A 21205-nucleotide genomic window follows, 5' to 3' on the forward strand; every position below is an offset into this window, starting at 1 on the left:
ATTTATATGTTTGTTTAAAGTATCAGTTTATGATAATATAAATACATATGCATCAATATTAAAATATATGCATTTTATAAAAACGTGCGAATAAAAAAAATAATACAGCTTTATTAAAAGCAAGAGCTAAAAGCAGGCCACACCACCCGTCCATGTGGCCCTTCAAAAAATGTCATAAATTAGTCCATTTAAATATAGATAGGACCATTATAATTTTAACATCAACTCTAAAATATTCAACTAAAAAAATCTATAAATTACTTAAAAAATAATTGACACTCTTAAATTTATTTAAATTTGAATAAAAATAGAATTGGGACTGAAAGCATAATCTATTTAAACGATTTAAATAATTAACTAAATCGAGTAAATAAGATAAAATATACACTAATTATTAAAATATATTTTTCAAAATATTACTCTATGTTTTTGTTTTTAAAAACATTATTATATGCAAGATTTTATTTTATCTAAGGTTGAGAAGAACCGGTGTTGAACTCGAATTTAATTTAATGAAAATTAATACATTTATAAATATTTTCTAAAAATTTCAAATAAATCTTGGATTTTTTATTCATAAATAAATAATTTTCAATTTTACAGGGCGAGATCTTCACCTTCACCTTTCATCTTCGTATGCTAATATGATTTCCAGTAATCATCAGAAGATGCGATTCTATCCCTGCTTTATATATGTTACTGATGCGGAATTCTCAGATTATAATCAAAATCAAACAATCGAATCTGAAGGAAGTACGAAATTTAACAGCGATAAACAATAACGGAATCAAAACAAGAGGAAAGAGACGAACAGAGATCAAATCATATTAACAAAAGAATAATCTATGGTGTATCTGTATCTATATATAACCAGCAGACGAAGAAATAGAAAAAACAAGATATACAGCTCAAAGATAAGCTATGGAGACGATGATGATAAGAGAAGGAAAACCAAAGAGCAAGAGAGGAGTAGAATACGAAGGATTTCTACTTCTTATGAGCGGTTTTGTTATATTTATCTTTGATCCATTGGAAGCCAAGAGAGGTTCCTTCTTTGACCTTTTTGACGCCATTGGAGGCCACAGCTTTGGTCTTCCCAAGGCCTTCGCCGACCTTCTGTTTATACTTAGTCGTAGTGTTTCCGCCGCCGCTCTTCTTCTTGTTCTCCGTGACTACGTCCTTCGAGTCGCTGTAATCCCACTGGTCCGCCCAATCGTACGAGCCGCTTCCCGCCATGGATTTGACTGATCGATTTGAGTGATTCTGGGTTTGAAAATCTCTGCTACAAAGAAATCTCGGAGAAAGAAGATGAAGAATCTGATAGCAAAGAGAAGAGAGAATCGAGATGAATCGACGAAAAGTGATGAGACGAAACAGGGTTATATAGGCACGGAGAATCCGATTCGAAGCCGAAGCGCGTGCCGTGTGGGTTGCGATTACAAGTCATACAAATTTTGCATTCCTACTGTGGAAATGGAATATCCAAATACTTACCCGCTAAAGTGAAAATTATTTTTTTAATTAATTTTGTAAATTGAATGGTTTGTTCTGAAAATGGTAATAAATATATTTTTTTTAGCTTTCTACCAAAATTGATGAACAATTCTATAGGTTTTTACTTTTAGGGGTGGTCCACGTGGGTCGACAATGGAGATTCGGGAAGGTTCTAAAGCATTAAGTCGTTAGCTAATTACCGCCAACCTTACCTCACAGTCGGTCACCGCCTACGCCATTAGAGTTCGGCTATTTCTTGGAAGCAGAGGCATGCTCTTTTCAGGCTTTTTAAACTTAAGGAATATGTATATCCTGGTCAAGCAAGGAAGGCCGGGAAAGTTTTGACTTCTCGATATTAACTAATTTAAATTTTGTCTTCTTTGAATTTTTCTAAATTTCTAATAATTTATAGGATTTGATCGTAGCCATTCAAATCACATGTGTTATGTTGATCCTGTAATCTCCCTCATTGTCAATATTAGTCTATTGAATCCTAAGTCCAAATAATATATTAGAATATATTTTATATAACCAGTAAACAGCTATGATTTTTTAACTTCTTTTCAAGATTTAGTTAATAGTATATATATATATATATATATATATATATCAGATTTGGTTGGTAGAATATTTTATCTTACTTTTTTTAGGACTTTCAATCTCACTACTATTTCTTGGCCTTTTAATTCCACTCGGGTTTCTTGAACTTTCAATCCACTGTTTCTCATTCTTAACATAATAGCAGAGCTTTATTCTTAACGCCCAAGTTGATATTGTCTTGATATCAGAGCTTCATTCTTAAGACCCAAGTCGATATTGTCCTCTTAGGACTTTCCCTCAAGGTTTTAAAATGAATCTGGGGGAGGTGTCCACTTTTGTACTTTCCCTTTCGAACTTCTCCTCAAGGTTAAAATAGAGAGAGGTGCCCACCTTTGGGCTTTCTCTTTTGTGCTTCCCCAAGGTTTAAAAACATGTCTATTAGGAAAAGGTGTCTACGGCTAGTAAATATTATCTTTTTTGAACTTTTCCTCGGGCTTCCTTTCAAGGTTTTAAAAGATTCCTATGAGAGAAAAGTTTCCACATCCTTACCATAAATGTTTCGCTTGTCTTTCCAACCGAGGTGACGGGTTATTTCAGTTTTTGCATTCCACTCATACTGTAACAATTTGAGATTAGTCAGCATACAATTGGTAGAATGGACTTGAATTGAACCCTGTTTTTCCTCCTCTTCATTGTGGGCGAGTTGCTTGGCGCGTTGTAGCCAAGGTCCGAGAAGAAATCCCTCGTGACAAGCCAATGATGTGCCTGTGTCTATATCATTGACAGGATCAAGGAAGTCCTGGCTCAAGCTGGCCATTCTTTGAGCATCATATAAGGGATATGCTTTGACAATTCTAAAGAACAATTCATTCGGGTTTTCGGCTCTAAACTATATTTAATTTAATCTATTTGGTGTCAATTGTCAGCTTTCCGCAGATGGAACATGAATACAACTGGCAACCAAGTAAATGGGTCTATCATATTTATAAATCATAATAAAATATTTGTACCTTGACATCAGCTTTGTTGCGTTGAAAAGCCATTTCAGAACACAAGATCGTAGACAACAGGATTCTGTTCTATTCCTTTCATGGACACTCCCATCCCGACCTTCAAATGAAAAATGAGCATTATGGAACGATTTACATACGTGACAAGGTATTGTAAGTGGTGTTAGATAATGAAAGTCCCACCTAGGCTAATTTAGGGAATGATCATGAGTTTATAAACAAAGAATACACTCTTTATTGGTTTGAGGCATTTTGGGGAAATCCAAAGCAAAGTCATGAGAGCTTACACTCAAAGTAGACAATATCATACCATTGTGGAGAGTCGTGTTCGTTTAACACGGTATTAGAGCGTCATGCCCTAAACTTAGTCGTGTAGATTGGTAAATCCTCGAATGTCGAACAAAGGACTCCAAAAGAAAAAAGAGTCAAGCCTCCTCAAAGGCAGTAAAAAATGACTAAAAGAAGGAGTCAAGCCTCCTCGAAGGCAAAAAAAAACAAGGAGTCAAGCCTAAGAAAAGGAGTCAAGCCTCCTAAAAAAGGAGGCTGTCAAGCTTCCTCCACGTCAGTAAAAAATGACTAAGACTCCAAAGGAGTCAAGCCTCGGATTAAGGGGAGACGTGCTTTATTCGAGGGGAGGTGTTGGATGATGAAAGTCCCACATCGGCTAATTTAGGGAATGATCATGGGTTTATAAACAAAGAATACATTTTTCATTTGTTTGAGGCCTTTTGGGGAAACCTAAAGCAAAGTCATGAGAGCTTATGCTCAAAGTCGACAATATTACCGTTGTGGAGAGTCGTGTTCGTTTAACATGGTATCAGAGCCATACCCTAAACTTAGTCGTGCAGATTGGTAAATCCTCCAGGTAAATCCTCCAAGCCTCCTCGAAGGCAGTAAAAAATGACTAAGACTCTCGAAAAGCCTCCTCGAAGGCAATGGTAAATCCTCCAAGCCTCCTCGAAGGCAGTAAAAAATGACTAAGACTCTCGAAAAGCCTCCTCGAAGGCAATGGTAAATCCTCCAAGCCTCCTCGAAGGCAGTAAAAAATGACTAAGACTCTCGAAAAGCCTCCTCGAAGGCAGTGGTAAATCCTCCAAGCCTCCTCGAAGGCAGTAAAAAATGACTAAGACTCTCGAAAAGCCTCCTCGAAGGCAGTGGTAAATCCTCCAAGCCTCCTCGAAGGCAGTAAAAAATGACTAAGACTCTCGAAAAGCCTCCTCGAAGGCAGTGGTAAATCCTCCAAGCCTCCTCGAAGGCAGTAAAAAATGACTAAGACTCTCGAAAAGCCTCCTCGAAGGCAGTGGTAAATCCTCCAAGCCTCCTCGAAGGCAGTAAAAAATGACTAAGACTCTCGAAAAGCCTCCTCGAAGGCAGTAAAAAATGACTAAGACTCTCGAAAAGGTAAATCCTCCAAGCCTCCTCGAAGGCAGTAAAAAATGACTAAGACTCTCGAAAAGCCTCCTCGAAGGCAGTAAAAAATGACTAAGACTCTCGAAGCAAGGCAGTGGTAAATCCTCCAAGCCTCCTCGAAGGCAGTAAAAAATGACTAAGACTCTCGAAGCAACTAAGACTCTCGAAGCAAGGCAGTGGTAAATCCTCAAAGCCTCCTCGAAGGCAGTAAAAAATGACTAAGACTCTCGAAGCAACTAAGACTCTCGAAGCAAGGCAGTGGTAAATCCTCAAAGCCTCCTCGAAGGCAGTAAAAAATGACTAAGACTCTCGAAGCAGTAAAAAAAATGACAAGGAGTAGGAGTAGTAAAAAAAGAAAAATGAGTTACTCTAGACTCTCGAAGGCAGTAAAAAAAAAATGACGAGTAGGAGTAGTAAAAAAAGAAAAATGAGTTAAGACGAAAAAGGAGTAGTAAAAAAAGAAAAATGAGTTAAGACGAAAAAGGAGTAGTAAAAAAAGAAAAATGAGTTAAGACTCTAAAAAGAAAAAGGAGTAGTAAAAAAAGAAAAATGAGTCAAACTCTCGAAGGCAGTAAAAAAAAAATGACGAGTAGGAGTAGTAAAAAAAGAAAAATGAGTTATGAGTTAAGACGAAAAAGGAGTAGTAAAAAAAGAAAAATGAGTTATGAGTTAAGACGAAAAAGGAGTAGTAAAAAAAGAAAAATGAGTTAAGACTCTAAAAAGAAAAAGGAGTAGTAAAAAAAGAAAAATGAGTCAAGCCTCCTCGAAGGCAGTAAAAAATGACTAAGACTCCAAAGGAGTCGAGCCTCGATTAAGGGGAGACGTGCTTTGTTCGAGCCTCGAGCAAAATGACTAAGACTCCATAGGAGTCGAGCCTCGATTAAGAGGAGACGTGCTTTGTTCGAGCCTCCTCGAAGGCAGTAAAAAATGACTAAGACTCCTTTCCAAAAAGAAAAAGAAGTCAAGTCTCCTCGAAAGGACTCCAAAGGAGTCGAGCAAACGTGCTTTGTTCGAGCCTCGAGCAAAATAACTAAGACTCCAAAGGAGTCGAGCCTCGATTAAGAGGAGACGTGCTTTGTTCGAGCCTCCTCGAAGGCAGTAAAAAATGACTAAGACTCCTTTCCAAAAAGAAAAAGGAGTCAAGTCTCCTCGAAAGGACTCCAAAGGAGTCGAGCAAAATGACTAAGACTCCAAAGGAGTCGAGCCTCGATTAAGGGGAGACGTAAAAAATTACTAAGACTCCAAAGAAGTCGAGCCTCGATTAAGGGAGACGTGTTTTGCTCGAGGGGAGGTGTTGGATGATAAAAGTCCCACATCGGCTAATGTAGGGAATGATCATGGGTTTATAAACAAAGAATACACTCTTCATTGATTTGAGGCCTTTTGGGGAAGCCCAAAGCAAAGCCATGAAAGCTTATGCTCAAAGTGGACAATATCATACCATTGTGGAGAGTCGTGTTCGTCTAACAAGTGACAGAGTGTCTAACAAGTGACAGAGTGGTCTAACAATCACGATCCACTGAGATACAATCCTTCGTTACTACGGTTTGTACAAGAAATTTAAAGAATGAGCAATACTAAATACCCTAATCTTCCAATTTGGCTTTTCAGTAATGAAAAGAAAAAAGGAAAGTGAATCAGTTCATCTCTTAAGAATTACAGAAATCCTTATACATTATATACTCAAAATCTAAGCTAAGGTACTGATGGATGAGAGAAAGAGAGCACCAAAAAATTATTGGTGTTAATATCAAATAATGGTAGATGATAAACTTACCACAGTCGAGTATGGACTGCAACGAGCTTTAATTGGTCCAGATGCTATTGAATCCAAAATGAAACAATCATGCACCTGCAAAAGGCAATTCATAGCACACAGCTAATGAAACAATCAATCAACTTAGTCTTAGCTGGGCATGAAACCTAAACCACTATACATGGTCCGAGACAAGACAACAGGATTAACGAGACATGCAGTTTTTCTTTGAAATTTTTGTAACACCCTAAAGTCAGATAAATTACTGTTCTAATCTGCAAGCTAAATGAAACTGCATCTCAAAATTTACTTGTTACTAGTATGCAGGAAATCATCTTGTAAAATTAAAACACGAAGAAAACATCGAACCGCAGATAATGACAGTATTTTTCCATAGAAATTACATTGAAAATGGCATAATTTGATAGTAGTTCATAGGAATGCGAATAATAATTTCATCACCTTTGAATACGAGGTTACAGGCCTGTTTTATCCCAACAATCGTGTGCACCACACCAGTGCTTTAGAGATCAGTGCAAGCCAGCTAAAATCCACTCCCGTTACCCCCAGCAATTCTGGTAAAAGGATGGAAATCGAGTTCAAGTCAAAAAGTATGATCGATTATAATTTCAATTTACGATCCTTCATTTACAAAATAACAAGAAGCATTGAGAAGCCTAATCCTATTTCAAAGGCCGATTAGATCGAGGTGAACACAATTAAAAAGAGAAGCGAAACGTTTCTACATACAAAATTTCAGCATCCATGTGTCTCCTGAACGCGCGATGATTACTGATCACTAAGCAAAATCCCCACTACATTTGTCCTCGAAACAATGAACGTTCAAAAACCGCGAGAAAGATGAACATTCAAAATAGAGACTAGAAGCAGACTACAAGTACACAAGAGTTCCTTCACTTCCTAAACTTCCCAGCATCGGACAAAGCTATACCGCTGCGCCATCTTCAAAGAAAAAAAATCCTCTGTACTGACACAGAAACATGTAAAAACCGACCAGCCAAGTTACTTAGAGACAGATTGAAAGTCAAAGCCGCAGCAACTTGGACAAGCGCAGGCGCCCTCTAGCGACCCTGAATTTCAAGAAGCAGCGAAATGAATCCAACTCCGATTGTGGACAAGGCGGGGAATAAGGAAACTGGCAGGAAATGAAAAACAGAGATCAGAAGTGGAAGTGGAAGTAGAACTATCGGCATGGTGGTTGGTGATGCCGAGGAATCCTGAAATGGCGATCGGTTTTGAAGAGTACTAGTGACTACTAGACAACGGCAATGGCGGGAGGTATCTCGACGAGAGTGGAAGAGCGCGCAAAATGGAAACGGGAAGTGGGCTGTGAGGGCCTCTTCATCGACATTGGACAGGGCCGTCGACTTGGGCTTTCGGTCCACGCTAATTCGACCAATAAAAAGATGACGTGGCAGGAAAGAGGACTCTAATGACGTGGCAAACTTGAAATTTTGTTAATTACATCCATTACTATAAAATCCAATTTAAGTTGAGCAAAGTTAGAAAAAATAACCCATCTGTACGAAACTAAGTTAAAATTCCTAATTACCCATCAATTCTTCCTAATAGGGACGGTAAGAATCCATTAATTACAGTGTTTACAACAAAAGAGCAAACCCTTGCCCAATAATCCAAACGCAGAACAACATTTCATCAAAACGGCATCGTATTGGCCGAGCTGGGAATCCTTCCACCTCCCATTCGGTACCCAGTCGAACTGAGTCCATCTCTCTCGAAACTCGACTCGCCGCCACGATCGCCGTCGTCATCCGATCTCCCTCTCGTCCTCATCCTCTCCAATATCTTCTTCGCCTTCTCCCTCGCCCTCTCGCTTCCTCTTTCAATAATCTCCCTCAAAACCTCCATTGCTCCGGCTTCCTTCGCCAATCCCTTGAATCTCATGCTTCCATAGCTCAGTGCGTACAATGCCGCAACGCAATTCTCGCGAGCCGATTCGGAGTCCAGCTCTTTCTCCCTCAGCATTCCGACCAAGAGCCCGACGGCATCGCCGTCCAGCATTGCTGATCTACCCTCCTGGCACACGGCGATGTTGCAGAGGATCAGCAACAGCCAGTTCGTCGAGTTTCTCGATTTCACCATGGAAAGAAGAGTCGTTACGGCGCCGAGTTTCACGAGCTTCACACGGTTGCTTTGTATCATTGTTAGGTTGTAGAGACATAGAGCGGAAACGTCTCGAGTTCGCTCGTTTTCCGATCGGAGTGCGTAGAGGAGCGGCGGCATTGCGCCGAGAAATCCGATCGCCATCCGATTTTCGTCCTCTAAGGCCAGACTAAAGAGCGCTTCGGCGGCGTGTTCTTGCGTTTCAGTATGTCCTCCTTTTAGCGCGTCGATTAAGTGTGGAACCAATCCTGACCGCGCAATCTTTAGTTTGTTTGGCTTTTCGAGGGAGAGATTTACCAGAGAGGCGACGGCGTTGATCTGTACTTTGGGGTATCTCGAGGTTACCAAAGAATGGAGAGATGAAAGAATCCGAGGCGTACAAAGCGAAACCCTAATATTCTCATCGGCTTTCGTGACTTTTCTTAGCGAAACAATACCTTCTTCTTGCTCAAACACATCGGGACTCTCGAGCTTCGCCAAGAATTTATTCTCTTCTTCCCCAATCGATGAATTCGTGCCTAAGGCTTGGATGAGCGCGTTGTTTTCCACATTTTCGGAGGAAGAAGACGAAAAGGAGTAACACACAGGTCGAATCGTGAATGGCAGAGGAGTTCCCGGACTTCCTCCGACGATAACAGATTCCTCGGAGGAGCTCGTGTAGAAATGTTCTGGACGGCGGCCATACTCCGTCGCGGCGTGCGAAAAATTCATCGATGGCAAATCTGATACTCCCTCCAATAAATCCCTATCCGACAAGTCCCTAATTCCGGTGTGAGGCTTCTCCTGCTCCATTAATGCACTAACACGCCTCTCAACGGAGCTGTAATCAGGCGCCTGAGGATTCCGAGCACCGGACTTCTCACACCAATGGAGAATCGTCTTCTTCATAGCCAAATTGGGAATCACAGTCGAGAAATCTGGCTTGGAACCATCCTCTAACACAGGGGAGAACCCCAAATTTCTGCAAACCTGCGCAGAAACACGCTCAAATGTCTGTCCAGAAGAGACGACAACTGGGTCTGCCATTAACGAACAAGAAACTGTACAGATGAACTCTTTAGGAGGCTCGTTCGATTCGACCCTAGATTTACGACGATGGAGGAAGGAGAATTTCCACCGGAAATTGCCATTTCCATTGCCACCCATACATACAGAACCACAAAAACAGAATTTCTGAAATCCAAAATTGAGCAAGAACCTAACTGGCATCCAATTATACAATGATTTGAGTAACGAAAAAAGAGAGAAGTAAGTGTACCGTGAGGAGAGGGTCGAGTGCGTTGCTTTAGGCCTCAAGTACAGTGGATCGCAGCTGGGTTTGTTTTAGTGGCTCTGATTTTTTTTATCGACTTTTTTCTTTTTATTTTATTACAATCTTTAATTTCTATTACCTTCTATTATATGTAAACATATGCAAATGGATAAATATTAAATAAAAGTTAATACACGACTAATAAAATTGGACTAAGATATTATATATTAAAATAAATATTATTGGGGAGGGACCCACCTTAGAGCAACTTAGTCTCGTCCTCTAGAGACAGCACAGGCAATGTCTACTTATTTCGGTTTGAGTTTTGGTTTGGGTTGGAATTATAACATACTTCCATTTCTTCCTGTTAGAATTATTTATAACCATGGGGTAGATTGAATAATTTATTACATATACAAAAATTACGTTAAAGTTATTTAGATAACTATTTTCATCTCATTTGAATATGAATAATATTAAAATGTATTTTTTAAATATAATTTATTACTTTCAAAGGTAAAAATAAACATTTTCCAAACGAAATTTATAAGTAGGAGACCATAAATTTTTTTCTTTTTTTAGAAAATATGACAGCAATGAGACCTGATGGAGTTGAATTCGAACCTTTTCTAGAGATATTTTTCATATCACATTTCCTATTTTATTATAATTTAGTTTAGTTAATTAGATAAAACATAAATATCTATTATATCCACACACAAAAAAAAGTTAACAGTATTCTAAAATAATTCAAAGTTTATATTGAAGAAAAAAATAAACTTAAACAAATAAAAAAAAAATTAAATCAAGATCCATGAATATCAATGAAATAGAGTTCATACAATTGGGCTAAATCATGAACAAAATTTTGAAGCAAAATATGTTTTTTTTTTTTTTTATATATTACAATATGTTCTTCAGATATTAATTTGAAGGTTTAAAAAAAAAAAAAAAAAAAAACTTACAAAACTCTTAGTTTAATTAAGGTAATTGGAAAAGTATAGAAAATGCCAAAAAAGAAAAAGGAAAAAAAAGATGAAAGGCCTTTTCTTAAATTCAACGAGAAAAATTCAAACGAGGACATCAATCTCGCCGCACATAATTTCAAAAAAGATTCTTCCATTATTATTATTTTATTTATGCTTTTCCATCACGGACCTTATCTCAAATTTCATGCATTAGATAGTTTCAATTTCATACGCCAAAAATAATAATTAATAATAATAATAAAAACAAATTACTCAAGCTCAACAAATTATTATTTTTAAAATTTATTATTCCATATAGTTTCCTATATTCAGTGAGTGATTTAAAAATAAGAAATTCCATGAATTTTTTTTAACAGAATTTCTATTTATATAGTTTTAAATTAAATCTCAACAATTATTAATTAATTAAGGAATATGCTCTCAATTATACTGAATTTTATTTTAACAAAATCATGTGTTTATCACATAAAATACTAAATTATCGGAGTTTTTTATTTAAATATATTTATACCTTTTAAAACATCAAAGTTCAAATATAAATACCCTAAAAACACAAAAATATGATTGATTATAAATTTAAAAAAATTAGCGAAATCAATTTAACTCCAAAACATAAAACAGCATACCAAATAAACACAGGCTCTCATAACACATTAAACAGGTCCTAATGAAAATTGTAGCGATTCAAAGAGGAAAAAAAATATAGAGTAATAGGATTAATGATGATAAATTGCTTGGAAGTGCAGAGAAAAGCTAACGGAAGGGAGAGAGAAAATAATGGAATTATACAGTAAGAAACAACGACACAACGCACAGAGAAAAGTAGAGGCTAGAGAGAGAGAGAAAGAGATGTAGGAGAACAAATAGTACAAATATTTATGAATCCTCAAAAAAAGAAGAAGAAGAAGAAGAGGAGGAGTTTTACTTGGAGGAGACGAAGAGCGGGATTCGATCGGACCATGAAGCTTGATTCCCCAGCGACGAGCAGTTGATGATGATGATGTAGTTGTTGGATTATATCGGAGAAAAAACCCTAGGTTTTTAGGGTTTGCTGTGATTTAGGGCTTTTTTGTGAAGATGCCTGGAGAGATGGAGAGAAGAAGAAGAAGAAGATGTAGGAAATGGAAGTAATCATAATTCATAATGGGCGAATACGGAAGAACGAGGCTGCGTGATGATTGGCAATGAGGAATTGGATTCAAATCGCCTCCCTCCTCCACCTACGCTCATCGCTCTCTCTCTCTCTAGAATGGGAAAAGGAGAGAAACAGAGAGGAGAGACGCTCTCTCTCTCTCTCTCTCTCTCTCTCTCTCTCTCTCTGATTTTCTCAAATGCCAATGATTCATTATCACAATAATAATACTTTACAGTTGTTAACCTCTTCTTCCATTTCTACCCTCCTTCCAAGTTCTAAATATTATCTTAAAAAAAAAAAAGGAAATTGATTTTGATTATACCTAATACAAGCGATATGTAATGAGTCGACTTGAATGGTTACAATTCTACTATGCTTCAACAATCAAGCTTTTTAAGCGAGAGAATCAAGCTTTTTAAGAAGTCGAGAGCATGTGAAAGGGTATGATTGACCAAAGAACGTGCACGTGTCTCTCCTCTTCTCACTTCGACCATCAAAATTAATTAAATGAGACAAAGAATGTAGTGAATACGTATCATACGTATCTTATTACAGGTTGTTATTACAAGTTGCATGTGAAAGGGTATTTTTTTTTTTTTATTTGCATTAAAAGTTGTTATTTTGATATAAATTAGAAGTCTTAAAACTGTTATTAAAAAAAAGTAAGGGTGACGTGGAAATTTGATATAAAGTTTTTATTGGTGATGGTCCCCACCGGCGATTACTAGTGATTCTGGCTTCATGCAGGCTTCGAACTGAGGACAAATTTTTGGAGTCAGCTCACCCTTGCGAGATCATGACCCTTTATCCCGGCCATTGTAGCACGTGTGTTGCCCACCAAATCCTTACCCCGGTCTTTACCTCTGGTAAATCTATTTCAAAACTGGGGATTCCATATCTCTAACTTCCATAGGCTGAATTTCCTACACCGAAATGGGAGACAAAGAACTTCCATAGACTGAATTTCCTACACCGAAATGGGAGACAAAGAGTTCCCCATCTCTCCAGCATCATCTAAGGCAGGCAGCTGTTGAATTAACTGAAGTGGGATCAGGTCGGTAAGGAAGTTAGGTCGGTAAGGAAGTTAGGTCGGTAAGGAAGTTAGGTCGGTAAGGAAGTTAGGTCGGTAAGGAAGTTAGGTCGGTAAGGAAGTTAGGTCGGTAAGGAAGTTAGTTAGTCTAATTGACAATTACCTTTTAAAATATTTACAAATATATAGTATTAACAAAATTAAAAAAGGGGACTAAAATTATATTTGCATGCTTCATCTTCCTCTTATTTCCATCAATAAACTATTTCCAAATGATTCTTACAAAAATAAAAATAAAAAATAAAAATAATAATAAAAAAAATTCCCTTAATTATAATAATAAAAAAAATTGTTTATGATGTGCCAAAATGCAATTACAGTTGGAAAATTTATATTTTCAAGTGCGGATTGAATTGAACACATCACATCTCCTCCTCACTTCTCCTTTCCCGCCAGTTTTCACCTCGCGAACGCTCATCTTCTCCATAGCTTTTGCAAAGTCCTTGAAGAACAGGTCCTGATTTCCCGCGTACATCTCCACAAACTTCTTCGTCCTTGGATCCTTTGCCAATGCATGTTCTGACTTCGAAAGCGCCAATCCTCTCAGCAGGTTCCGGTAGTACTGGTTGTCGAACTTCAACGGCGTTACGGCGTCGCTGTATGCCGATAATCCAGGATTCTTCTCGTAATCCGTGCAAGTCGTTTTCAAAGCCTCCGCCAACTTCGGATGAAGCTCTGGATCGGTTGGTGTTGTCTTGCTGAACTTGAAGAGCCGGTCGCCAAATTCCCCGCAATTTGAGTATCCGATTGTGCGTCCGCCGTACAGCGCTACCATTTCCTGAATCGTGAAGCCTTTCCCTGTGAATAGCTTGATCATCTCGTCAACTGTTTGGTTTGCAATCGGAATGTTTCCTTCCACGTCTGAAGATTTCGAGACGTGACTGTCTTCTCGCCCTAATTGAACGCCATACGACGGTCCACCTGTGATGGCGATGAGATCACGAGTCGCCTGTGCTAGTACGTCGGAGCAAGAGACGATCCCGGGGCAGGAAAGCTCCAAAGTAATCTTCGCTCGAGTGACGACGTCGAAGGCGTCTCCTGGAAGAGAGAGGTTGATTTCGGCTTCGCGCTCGGCGTGGTTGAAGACATTAGAGGAGATGAGAACAGAAGCATCGCAACCTCCAACCAAACAATCGTTAAAGAAGAGGCGCATAGTAGCGGCAGCGGTGATTGGACTAGCAGTCTGCTTATGAACGACGGCCTCGTGAACGATTCTCGCAAAATCGGGGCAAGTCTTCTGGTAATAATCGAGAGAAAGCTCTGATCGAACAGAGAAGGAAACAGAGAGCAAAATTACACAAAGGAAAGCGGCAAGAGGAAAGAAGGCCATGGCGGAAGAAGAAGGAGGCGGCTGAAAACCTGCTTCCTCTGAATAAGGAACAATTGAATAACGAGAAGGAAGCAATGATGGATTGGGGAAACAGAGAGGGGATGAAATAGGGGTGAAAATGGAGAGGTTTCAGGAGATTGGTTATGGAGGAGGCTGGTAATGGCCTCCGAGATCGAACGAACAGAGAACGTCCCATTGATGACTGAATCAAATCAAATCAATTACGGCGGATTATTCGTGTCGATCGACACAACAATTTCAGGTACTAATTTTAGGGTTTATGGTTCAATTGAGGGATCCAGGGTTGTGGTGGATTTAGATTAAAACATAAATTATTTTTTTAGCACGGATATTCAAATATTTTATTCTTATAAAAAAAAACGTAGAAACAAATTGAGTTTTTTTTTTTTTTTTTTGTACCTTTTAACTTTTAGATGCTTTCAAATTAACAATTATAGATATAAAATTACGATTGAAGTATCAAGAAATGCAATTAAAAATAAATGAAAATTTAAGAAATTAAGTAGGTTTTTGTTAATCTCTCATTTTAAGTACCATGTTATTCGGACAAGGTGTACGGATAACCCATTTGATAAGGCCCAAATGAAATGCGGCCCACTTTTTAAAACTTCACTTCTGTTTGCGTCATCTAAACAATCGATTTGATTATTAAAAAATAAAAACGTCTAAAAAATATTTTTAATTTTTAATTTTTTTAATTAAGCCTTAAATTTTCAAAAAAAATTTAAAAAATATCTTAGTTTCAAAGCTATTTTTAAACTTTGAAGAGTTTTATTAATATTTTTTACTTTTTAAATTTTTTAAAGATATTAGTAATATGTTTAAGAGTGCATTAATACCTTTATTTTTATAAAATAAAAAGTCATTTTCAATTATCTTTATTTTTAATGTTATTTTTCAAGTTTACGATTATATATATATTTTTTAATTTAAAGATGTTTTTAAAGTTTTTAAAGAAGGTTTGGAGTTTTTTAAATCCTTAGAAAGGTTTTGGGGTATTAATAAAATATTTGAAAATTTGTGAATACTTTTCAAATTTGAAATAATTTTTTAAACAAAATAGTAATAATTTTTATTAAAAGAATTTAAAAGTATTATTGAAATGGTTATTTAGATAAATTTAAAAGTGGAGAGATATTTTTATTAATTTAGAATATATATATAAAACTTTAGTTAAAAAAAGAGAAGGTTTTATTTGGGCATTGTGAAGTGGCAATTCATACAATTTTCTCAATTAGTTTCCTTTTATAACATATCATCTTGTTCAATTTGGAAGGTTTTTTCCTTTTCATAATCCACTCTTAAGGAAATATAGTTAACCAAATTATTCAATCCACGACAACCAAGTTTCTATGGGCGTCTTGATTTGAGCTGCGATTCGCTTCAGATCCCCAGCGCCATTGACTTCGTACCCCGATTCGATTCTATTCGATTCGCTTCTTCTGCCCGGAATTCTTATCCAGTCCATAGATTCCATACATGTTGCCCCGCAGGTCTTTCACATGGATTCTTCTGCTTTTCATCATCTTCTCCGCTCTCTTCAATCCTTCCAGCTCCAACAACTACTGGACTGCCAAGCGAATGCGTATGAGGGAAAAGGTCCGCCGGATGTAAGGCTCTCATCTTCATAATCTCCGTTGGCATTTTTAGTTCAATCGCGGTAGTTTCGTTTTTTGTTCCGGTCTATTGGATGCGGTTCTGACTTCATTATCGTTCTGTGGATCGGTGTTGTGTTGAGAAGCTCTAGCGTTTTGTGGTATAGGAGATAATTTGTTCAATTCTACGAAAATTCTAACTATAAAGTCTAATTTTGTCATGTCTGGAGAATTTTCAGTTTTTGTTTAGTTTGTTATGATGATGACTTAGACGTTTCTATGGAGCTCGTCATTCTTATCTGCATTTAGTCTTTTGTTTTCTGGAAATTGGACGCAGTACAGTGATGATATATTGTTGGGATCTTATTCAATCTAGGTCTTCAGGAAAATTATGACTAGATTTGTTGAACTTCTATCCGAGCCACATTGAGTGCATTATTTTGACCTCTAGTTACTGTGTCTTACTATTTATTCTTGGTGAGTTGCATAATCTTATTTTAGTGCACACCATTGTTCTTGCCTAAATTTCATCTGTTGTATTTGCTTAGATGATCCCTACGTTCACTAGCACGCAAAGTATCTGACAGTTGGCTTATTTTTATATGTTTTCAGGTTTTACCATGCATATGACAACTATATGACATATGCATTTCCAGTAAGTATTCTTGGTTACAGATTCATGTGCTCTGATCACATAGAAACCTATTGACTCTCCTATTTCTATCAGCATGATGAGCTAAAACCTCTTACGAAGACCTTCACCAACTCCCTCAGTGAGCTCGGTAATCTTAAGGTAATCAATATAATGTTAATATGGCTTTAGAGTGGTAATTGGTTGTGGGGAGTGCATTAACTGTGTAATTCTTCAATTTTCAGCTGGAACACTTACCACAAAATTATAATGGCTCTGCTCTTACACTCATCGAATCATTGTCTAGGTATGAATTGATTACTGCCAGAATTTATGGTTGTTTGGTTATTAGTTTCATAATGATCACATTTTTCTTTTTCAGCCTTGTAATTTTAGGCAACAACACTGAATTTCAAAAGGCGGTGCTTTGGCTTTCTGAAAATTTACGTTTTGATGTTGATGCACGGATAAATCTATTTGAGGTACCCAAGTCCTTAGATATCCCCAATCCCCAAAAAGATGAATGTGGTTGGCTCATCTCTAGAGTTAAAATGCTTGTCATGCTAAGAAAGAGCTAAAATGTTGTGGATGAAGGAGCAATATATGCATTTTTACTCTTGACCACAATTTTGTAGTGCAACATAAGAGTTCTTGGAGGACTTGTTTCTGCCCATGTTCTTGCAACTGATTCCACGAACCGATTGCCTAGACAAAGTTATAAGAATCAACTACTAGTTTTGGCCGAAGACTTAGGGAACCGCTTCCTACCTGCATTTAATACCCCCACAGGGTTGCCATATGCGTGGATTAACCTCAAGGTATTACCTATCATCTGCTTAGGTCCAAATCTAATTGTTTATAAATATTATGATATATTAAACTCCAAGCTATATGATCTTCATGGGATTTTGTATTCACTGGACCCTGTCTTCTTTTATTGAGCTAATTTTGCAGTCATTGAGAATTGAGATATGTCTCTGATGCCTTATAAGTCGTTTATGCTGTTTGCATATTGAACAATATTCTTGGTATAAGTTTCTAAATGATCATAACGAGAATAAGTGAATCTCCTTAGGTGTACTGAAGAAATTTTGCATCCAACAAGCCAGATCTTACCTTGCTTTGTTCCTTTTGTTCTTCTCAGCAGTTCTTTTTTTCATGGGGCGTGGGTGGGGTGGAGGTCAACTATTTGAATGATATTTTTAGTGCAGCTTAAACTCACTGTATGCATGGTACGCTTAGGGAGTCCGTAGATATTTTCAGAAGTTTTCTTTGCAGTTTTAAAATATATGAATACGTTTTTCTGGGTCATGGTTCCATTTTCTCTCTCTAAAGAGGAGTATATGACTCCACATCAATCCAAAATTCTGTGGGCAGCATGGAGTGATGGAGAATGAGACTACTGAAACAAGTTCTTCCGGGTGTGGTGAGCTCTTATCTTTTATTGTTAAGATAAGTATACGTGAAAATTTTATGGTCTGAATTGGATCAATTTTTATCTGGATATAGGTTCTTTAATTCTCGAAATGGGAGCATTATCGCGATTGACTGGTGACCCCAGGTTTGAATCTGCTGCTTTGCGTGCTCTTCGTAAGTTGTGGAGCATGCGCAGTTCATTGAATTTACTTGGAACTACATTGGATGTGGAAACAGGTGAATGGATTGAGTTCTCATCTGGAATTGGTGCTGGTAAGTCATTTGTTGTTGACAATACAGATTTTTACATGTTTTGGTAGAAGTAATCACATCTTCATTATTACTATATTTTTCTTCTTCGATAATTGTCTCCCACCTCTTATAAGGCGCTTCCATACTCTTGTAATATTAACTCAACGTCTATCAGGAAGAAAATCTGTTTTATGCAATTGAGCTCGGGGTAGAAATTATGTCTTGGAAGAGTAGAAACCTAATACTGATGTTGGATTCTTGTGGTTTCTTCAAGGGGTTGATTCATTCTATGAATATCTATTTAAGGCTCATGTACTTTTTGGAAAAGAAGAATTCTGGAGAATGTTCCACAGTGCTTACCTTGCTGTGCAGAAATATTTCAGACATGGCCCATGGTAGCGTGTACACTATTTTTATGATCATTTTAGTACGAACACATTTTCTTAAATTATACAAAACTATATTCATTTTTAGCCGTTTCTAAGCTACAACAATTGTAATTTTCAATGCACACCAACTTTTTTTTTTCTTTTTTTCTCCAAATAGATTTTAAATAATAACAAATAAAAACAATTCTAAAAATTATTCTTTAAGAACAAATTTTTAAAAGGTATATACAAAAAATTATTATCTTATTTTGGGCGGCTTACTTAAAATTATTTGGTAATGTAGGTATCATGAGGCCGATATGAGGACAGGGAGGGCAACCCATTGGCAGCTTACAAGCCTTCAAGCATTTTGGCCTGGCCTACAGGCTAGTTGCAGTAATCTTTGAAGTTTTAGTAAATGATACTCTACTCGAATATGACTGTTTGTCCATGACTCTCTGTTAGTAGGTTCTTGTTGGGGATATTCCGGCAGCTAATTCATCACACCGTGAGTTCTTTCATGTGTGGGAGAAATATGGAGTTCTACCGGAAAGGTATGCTGCTTGCAAATCTGTCCATTTAAACTATTCCATGTTTTGACCAGAACACAGAACTTTCGTTGTCAATTATCTTATTTTCTTTTTGCCAATTATCTTGTTTCAATCTATTAGAGTTCCAGTATTTTCCATGACAACCATTAATTCGTAAGTCTGGGATTTTAAATTGTTCAGGTATTTACTTGACTATCAGATGCTGCATCCCACTGAAAAGTATTATCCTCTCCGTCCAGAATTGGCAGAGTCAACTTTTTACTTATATCAAGCAACCAAAGGTTTTATTTTTCAAAAACTTCAACGTTGTATATTATAATTATTTCGTTTCACGTCGACTAAAAGTTTGAAGCTCTGCTGTAGCATAGTATTCTTGGAATGCTAGTTTCCTTATGTCTTATCCAACTATTAGTTATAAAGCTTAACTGCCTTACTCGGATTCCTTCCGTTTGGCTTTTGGAATTGTAGATCCATGGTACTTCGAAGTGGGTGAATCAATCATGAAGTCTCTTATCTTGTACACCAAAGTTGAAGGAGGATTTGCAAGTGTTAGAGATGTTACAACTATGCAGTTGGAAGATCATCAACATAGTTTTTTCCTCTCTGAAACGTATGATCTCTTTCTCTCTCTCTCCCAATTCTGTTATCCAGAAAATCAGCTTGGTCATCACACCATCCCTCTTTATGTAGGTGCAAATATTTATATCTTTTATTTGACGACTCGTTTCTGGTCGATCAAAATTACATCTTCACCACCGAGGGTCACCCCCTGCCAGTCCTAAGTTCTTGGCATGAACGACTGCCAGAGGTGTATGGCCTGACCAACGGGACATCTATCAAGGTATTACTCCCATTGTCTAGTCTTGATTTTCATTTACCCCCTCATCACAGGGAGCCTGTCAGCTGTTTGAAATATTATGCCCAGTAGAGTGGGAAAATTTAATGAAGAAAAAACTTGGAAGGAATATTTTAAAATGTGAAATGAATTGGTGGAGATGAAGTGCATTTATATCTGCAGGGTGAAAATTCATCAAGAAGGTCTAGTGCAATGTCTCTTCAAGTCTGCCCAGCTACCTCACTAAACACAGCTGGAGATGGTGACCAACAACTAGAGAGTGCTTGCCATATCCTTGATGCTCGAGCAGATCATAAATGTTTCAGCGATGAAGAATGTGGAGTCGATTCGACTACTTGCAGACGGCGATCGTGTAGCTCATCTGGTTATTGTGGTCATTGGTTGCGCTTATAACACAGAAGGTAATTATTTTCAATAAGATTCCAAACTTGGTTCGTCTTGCACCAACCGACGACATCGAGCCGAAAATGAACTTTGTAAGTAGTTGTTAAGTCCACACGAGATAACTCTTTTTCACCCCCAAAAAAGAAAAATTCTTGAATGTAGCTACTACAAAACAATATAGATATTATTATCTTAGTTGTTAGATGCAGGGATAGTCTAAAGTTGAATTTTTAGCGGGAGGGGATATGAACATCACGTTGTTCGTTGACTTGTATGAATGGCTTACGTGATTGGAACTAAAAGCCTTGGTTTAGAGCCGGGGGTAATTATGTCATTCTAAGCCTGAGAGTCGTGGCTTGAAAGTACAAAGGAAGATTCGTGGAAATGAGGCTGTCAACTTTAGTTGAGATTCACGCTCCTTTTTACATCTTTGCCCCCATGTACCACTCCTTCTTTTGAGTGTCAACTTTTTTGTTGGTGTGTCTGATTTTGATATAATTTGTAACAGGCTTAAGTTTACCGCTAAAAGATATTGTCTACTTTGGTATATTAATCGTCAGCCTCACGTTTTAAAACGCATCTGTTATGAGATGTTTAACAACTTCACGATTTTAAAATGCATATGTTAAAAAGAAGTTTCCACGTAAAGAATATTTTATTCCCCTCTATAACTTACGTGAGATCTCACGGTCGTAATTTAAAAAACGAGTATCTTCGCCACAGTGGACACATTGGAAAAGGTTTAAATATTACTTTAATATTTGTTTATTTCATTTTAATATTTGTGTTCTTTCAAAATAAAATAAAAAAGAGTCAAATTGGTATTTAAACCGTAAGGACTGTGGAGCGAATGAAAATGACGTGGAGAATGGCCCCACTTGAGAGGACATTATGGTATGTGGCAAAATTGGTAGAGGAAAGCGCGATGTTGCGAGCCGATGCAAGAAGGCATCCGAATGGTCCTTCAAAAAAGAAATTAC

The 21205-nt window shown here is 37.3% G+C and overlaps 3 protein-coding genes and 1 pseudogene across 7 annotated transcripts; 1 reads left to right on the forward strand and 3 right to left on the reverse strand.

Annotated features, from left to right (window-relative positions):
• Positions 1–803: 803 nt before the first annotated feature.
• On the reverse strand, positions 804–1418 carry LOC111780400 (CDP-diacylglycerol-glycerol-3-phosphate 3-phosphatidyltransferase). The gene has a single exon (XM_023660782.2). The coding sequence runs from the start codon at positions 1234–1236 to the stop codon at positions 988–990; it is 249 nt and encodes an 82-aa protein (XP_023516550.2). The 5' UTR covers positions 1237–1418; the 3' UTR covers positions 804–987.
• Positions 1419–7752: 6334 nt separating this feature from the next.
• Positions 7753–11935, reverse strand: LOC111780711 (U-box domain-containing protein 38). Of its 3 annotated transcripts, none has more exons than XM_023661188.2 (2): positions 9614–11935; positions 7753–9324 (listed from the first exon to the last, which is right to left on the reverse strand). In XM_023661188.2, exon 2 carries the CDS (start codon positions 9241–9243, stop codon positions 7888–7890), a length of 1356 nt encoding a protein of 451 aa, XP_023516956.1. In that variant the 5' UTR covers positions 9244–9324; positions 9614–11935; the 3' UTR covers positions 7753–7887. The 3 variants fall into 3 exon arrangements, with proteins under 3 accessions (XP_023516956.1, XP_086975495.1, XP_023516955.1); XM_087119369.1 differs by having other exon boundaries at positions 11522–11934; XM_023661187.2 differs by having other exon boundaries at positions 7753–11935.
• A 1045-nt stretch (positions 11936–12980) lies between these two features.
• LOC111780201 (peroxidase 41 pseudogene) lies at positions 12981–14151 on the reverse strand (annotated as a pseudogene).
• Positions 14152–14272: 121 nt separating this feature from the next.
• On the forward strand, positions 14273–20650 carry LOC111780200 (Glycosyl hydrolase family 47 protein). 3 transcript variants are annotated; one of them, XM_087119548.1, is made up of 16 exons: positions 14273–14413; positions 15560–15782; positions 16380–16422; positions 16495–16560; positions 16644–16705; positions 16781–16880; positions 17034–17216; positions 17776–17824; positions 17908–18087; positions 18341–18461; positions 18739–18820; positions 18903–18988; positions 19166–19266; positions 19454–19595; positions 19676–19826; positions 20004–20650. In XM_087119548.1, the coding sequence occupies exons 2-16, from the start codon at positions 15652–15654 to the stop codon at positions 20232–20234; spliced, it is 1728 nt and encodes a 575-aa protein (XP_086975674.1). In that variant the 5' UTR covers positions 14273–14413; positions 15560–15651; the 3' UTR covers positions 20235–20650. The 3 variants fall into 3 exon arrangements, with proteins under 3 accessions (XP_086975674.1, XP_086975673.1, XP_023516302.1); XM_087119547.1 differs by having other exon boundaries at positions 14277–14413; positions 15449–15782; XM_023660534.2 differs by lacking the exon at positions 14273–14413 and having other exon boundaries at positions 15410–15782.
• The last annotated feature ends 555 nt before the right edge of the window (positions 20651–21205 follow it).

The sequence above is a fragment of the Cucurbita pepo genome, chromosome 18, assembly GCF_057944985.1.
Source record: "Cucurbita pepo subsp. pepo isolate OVF chromosome 18, ASM5794498v1, whole genome shotgun sequence".
NCBI classification, from domain to species: Eukaryota; Viridiplantae; Streptophyta; class Magnoliopsida; order Cucurbitales; family Cucurbitaceae; genus Cucurbita; species Cucurbita pepo.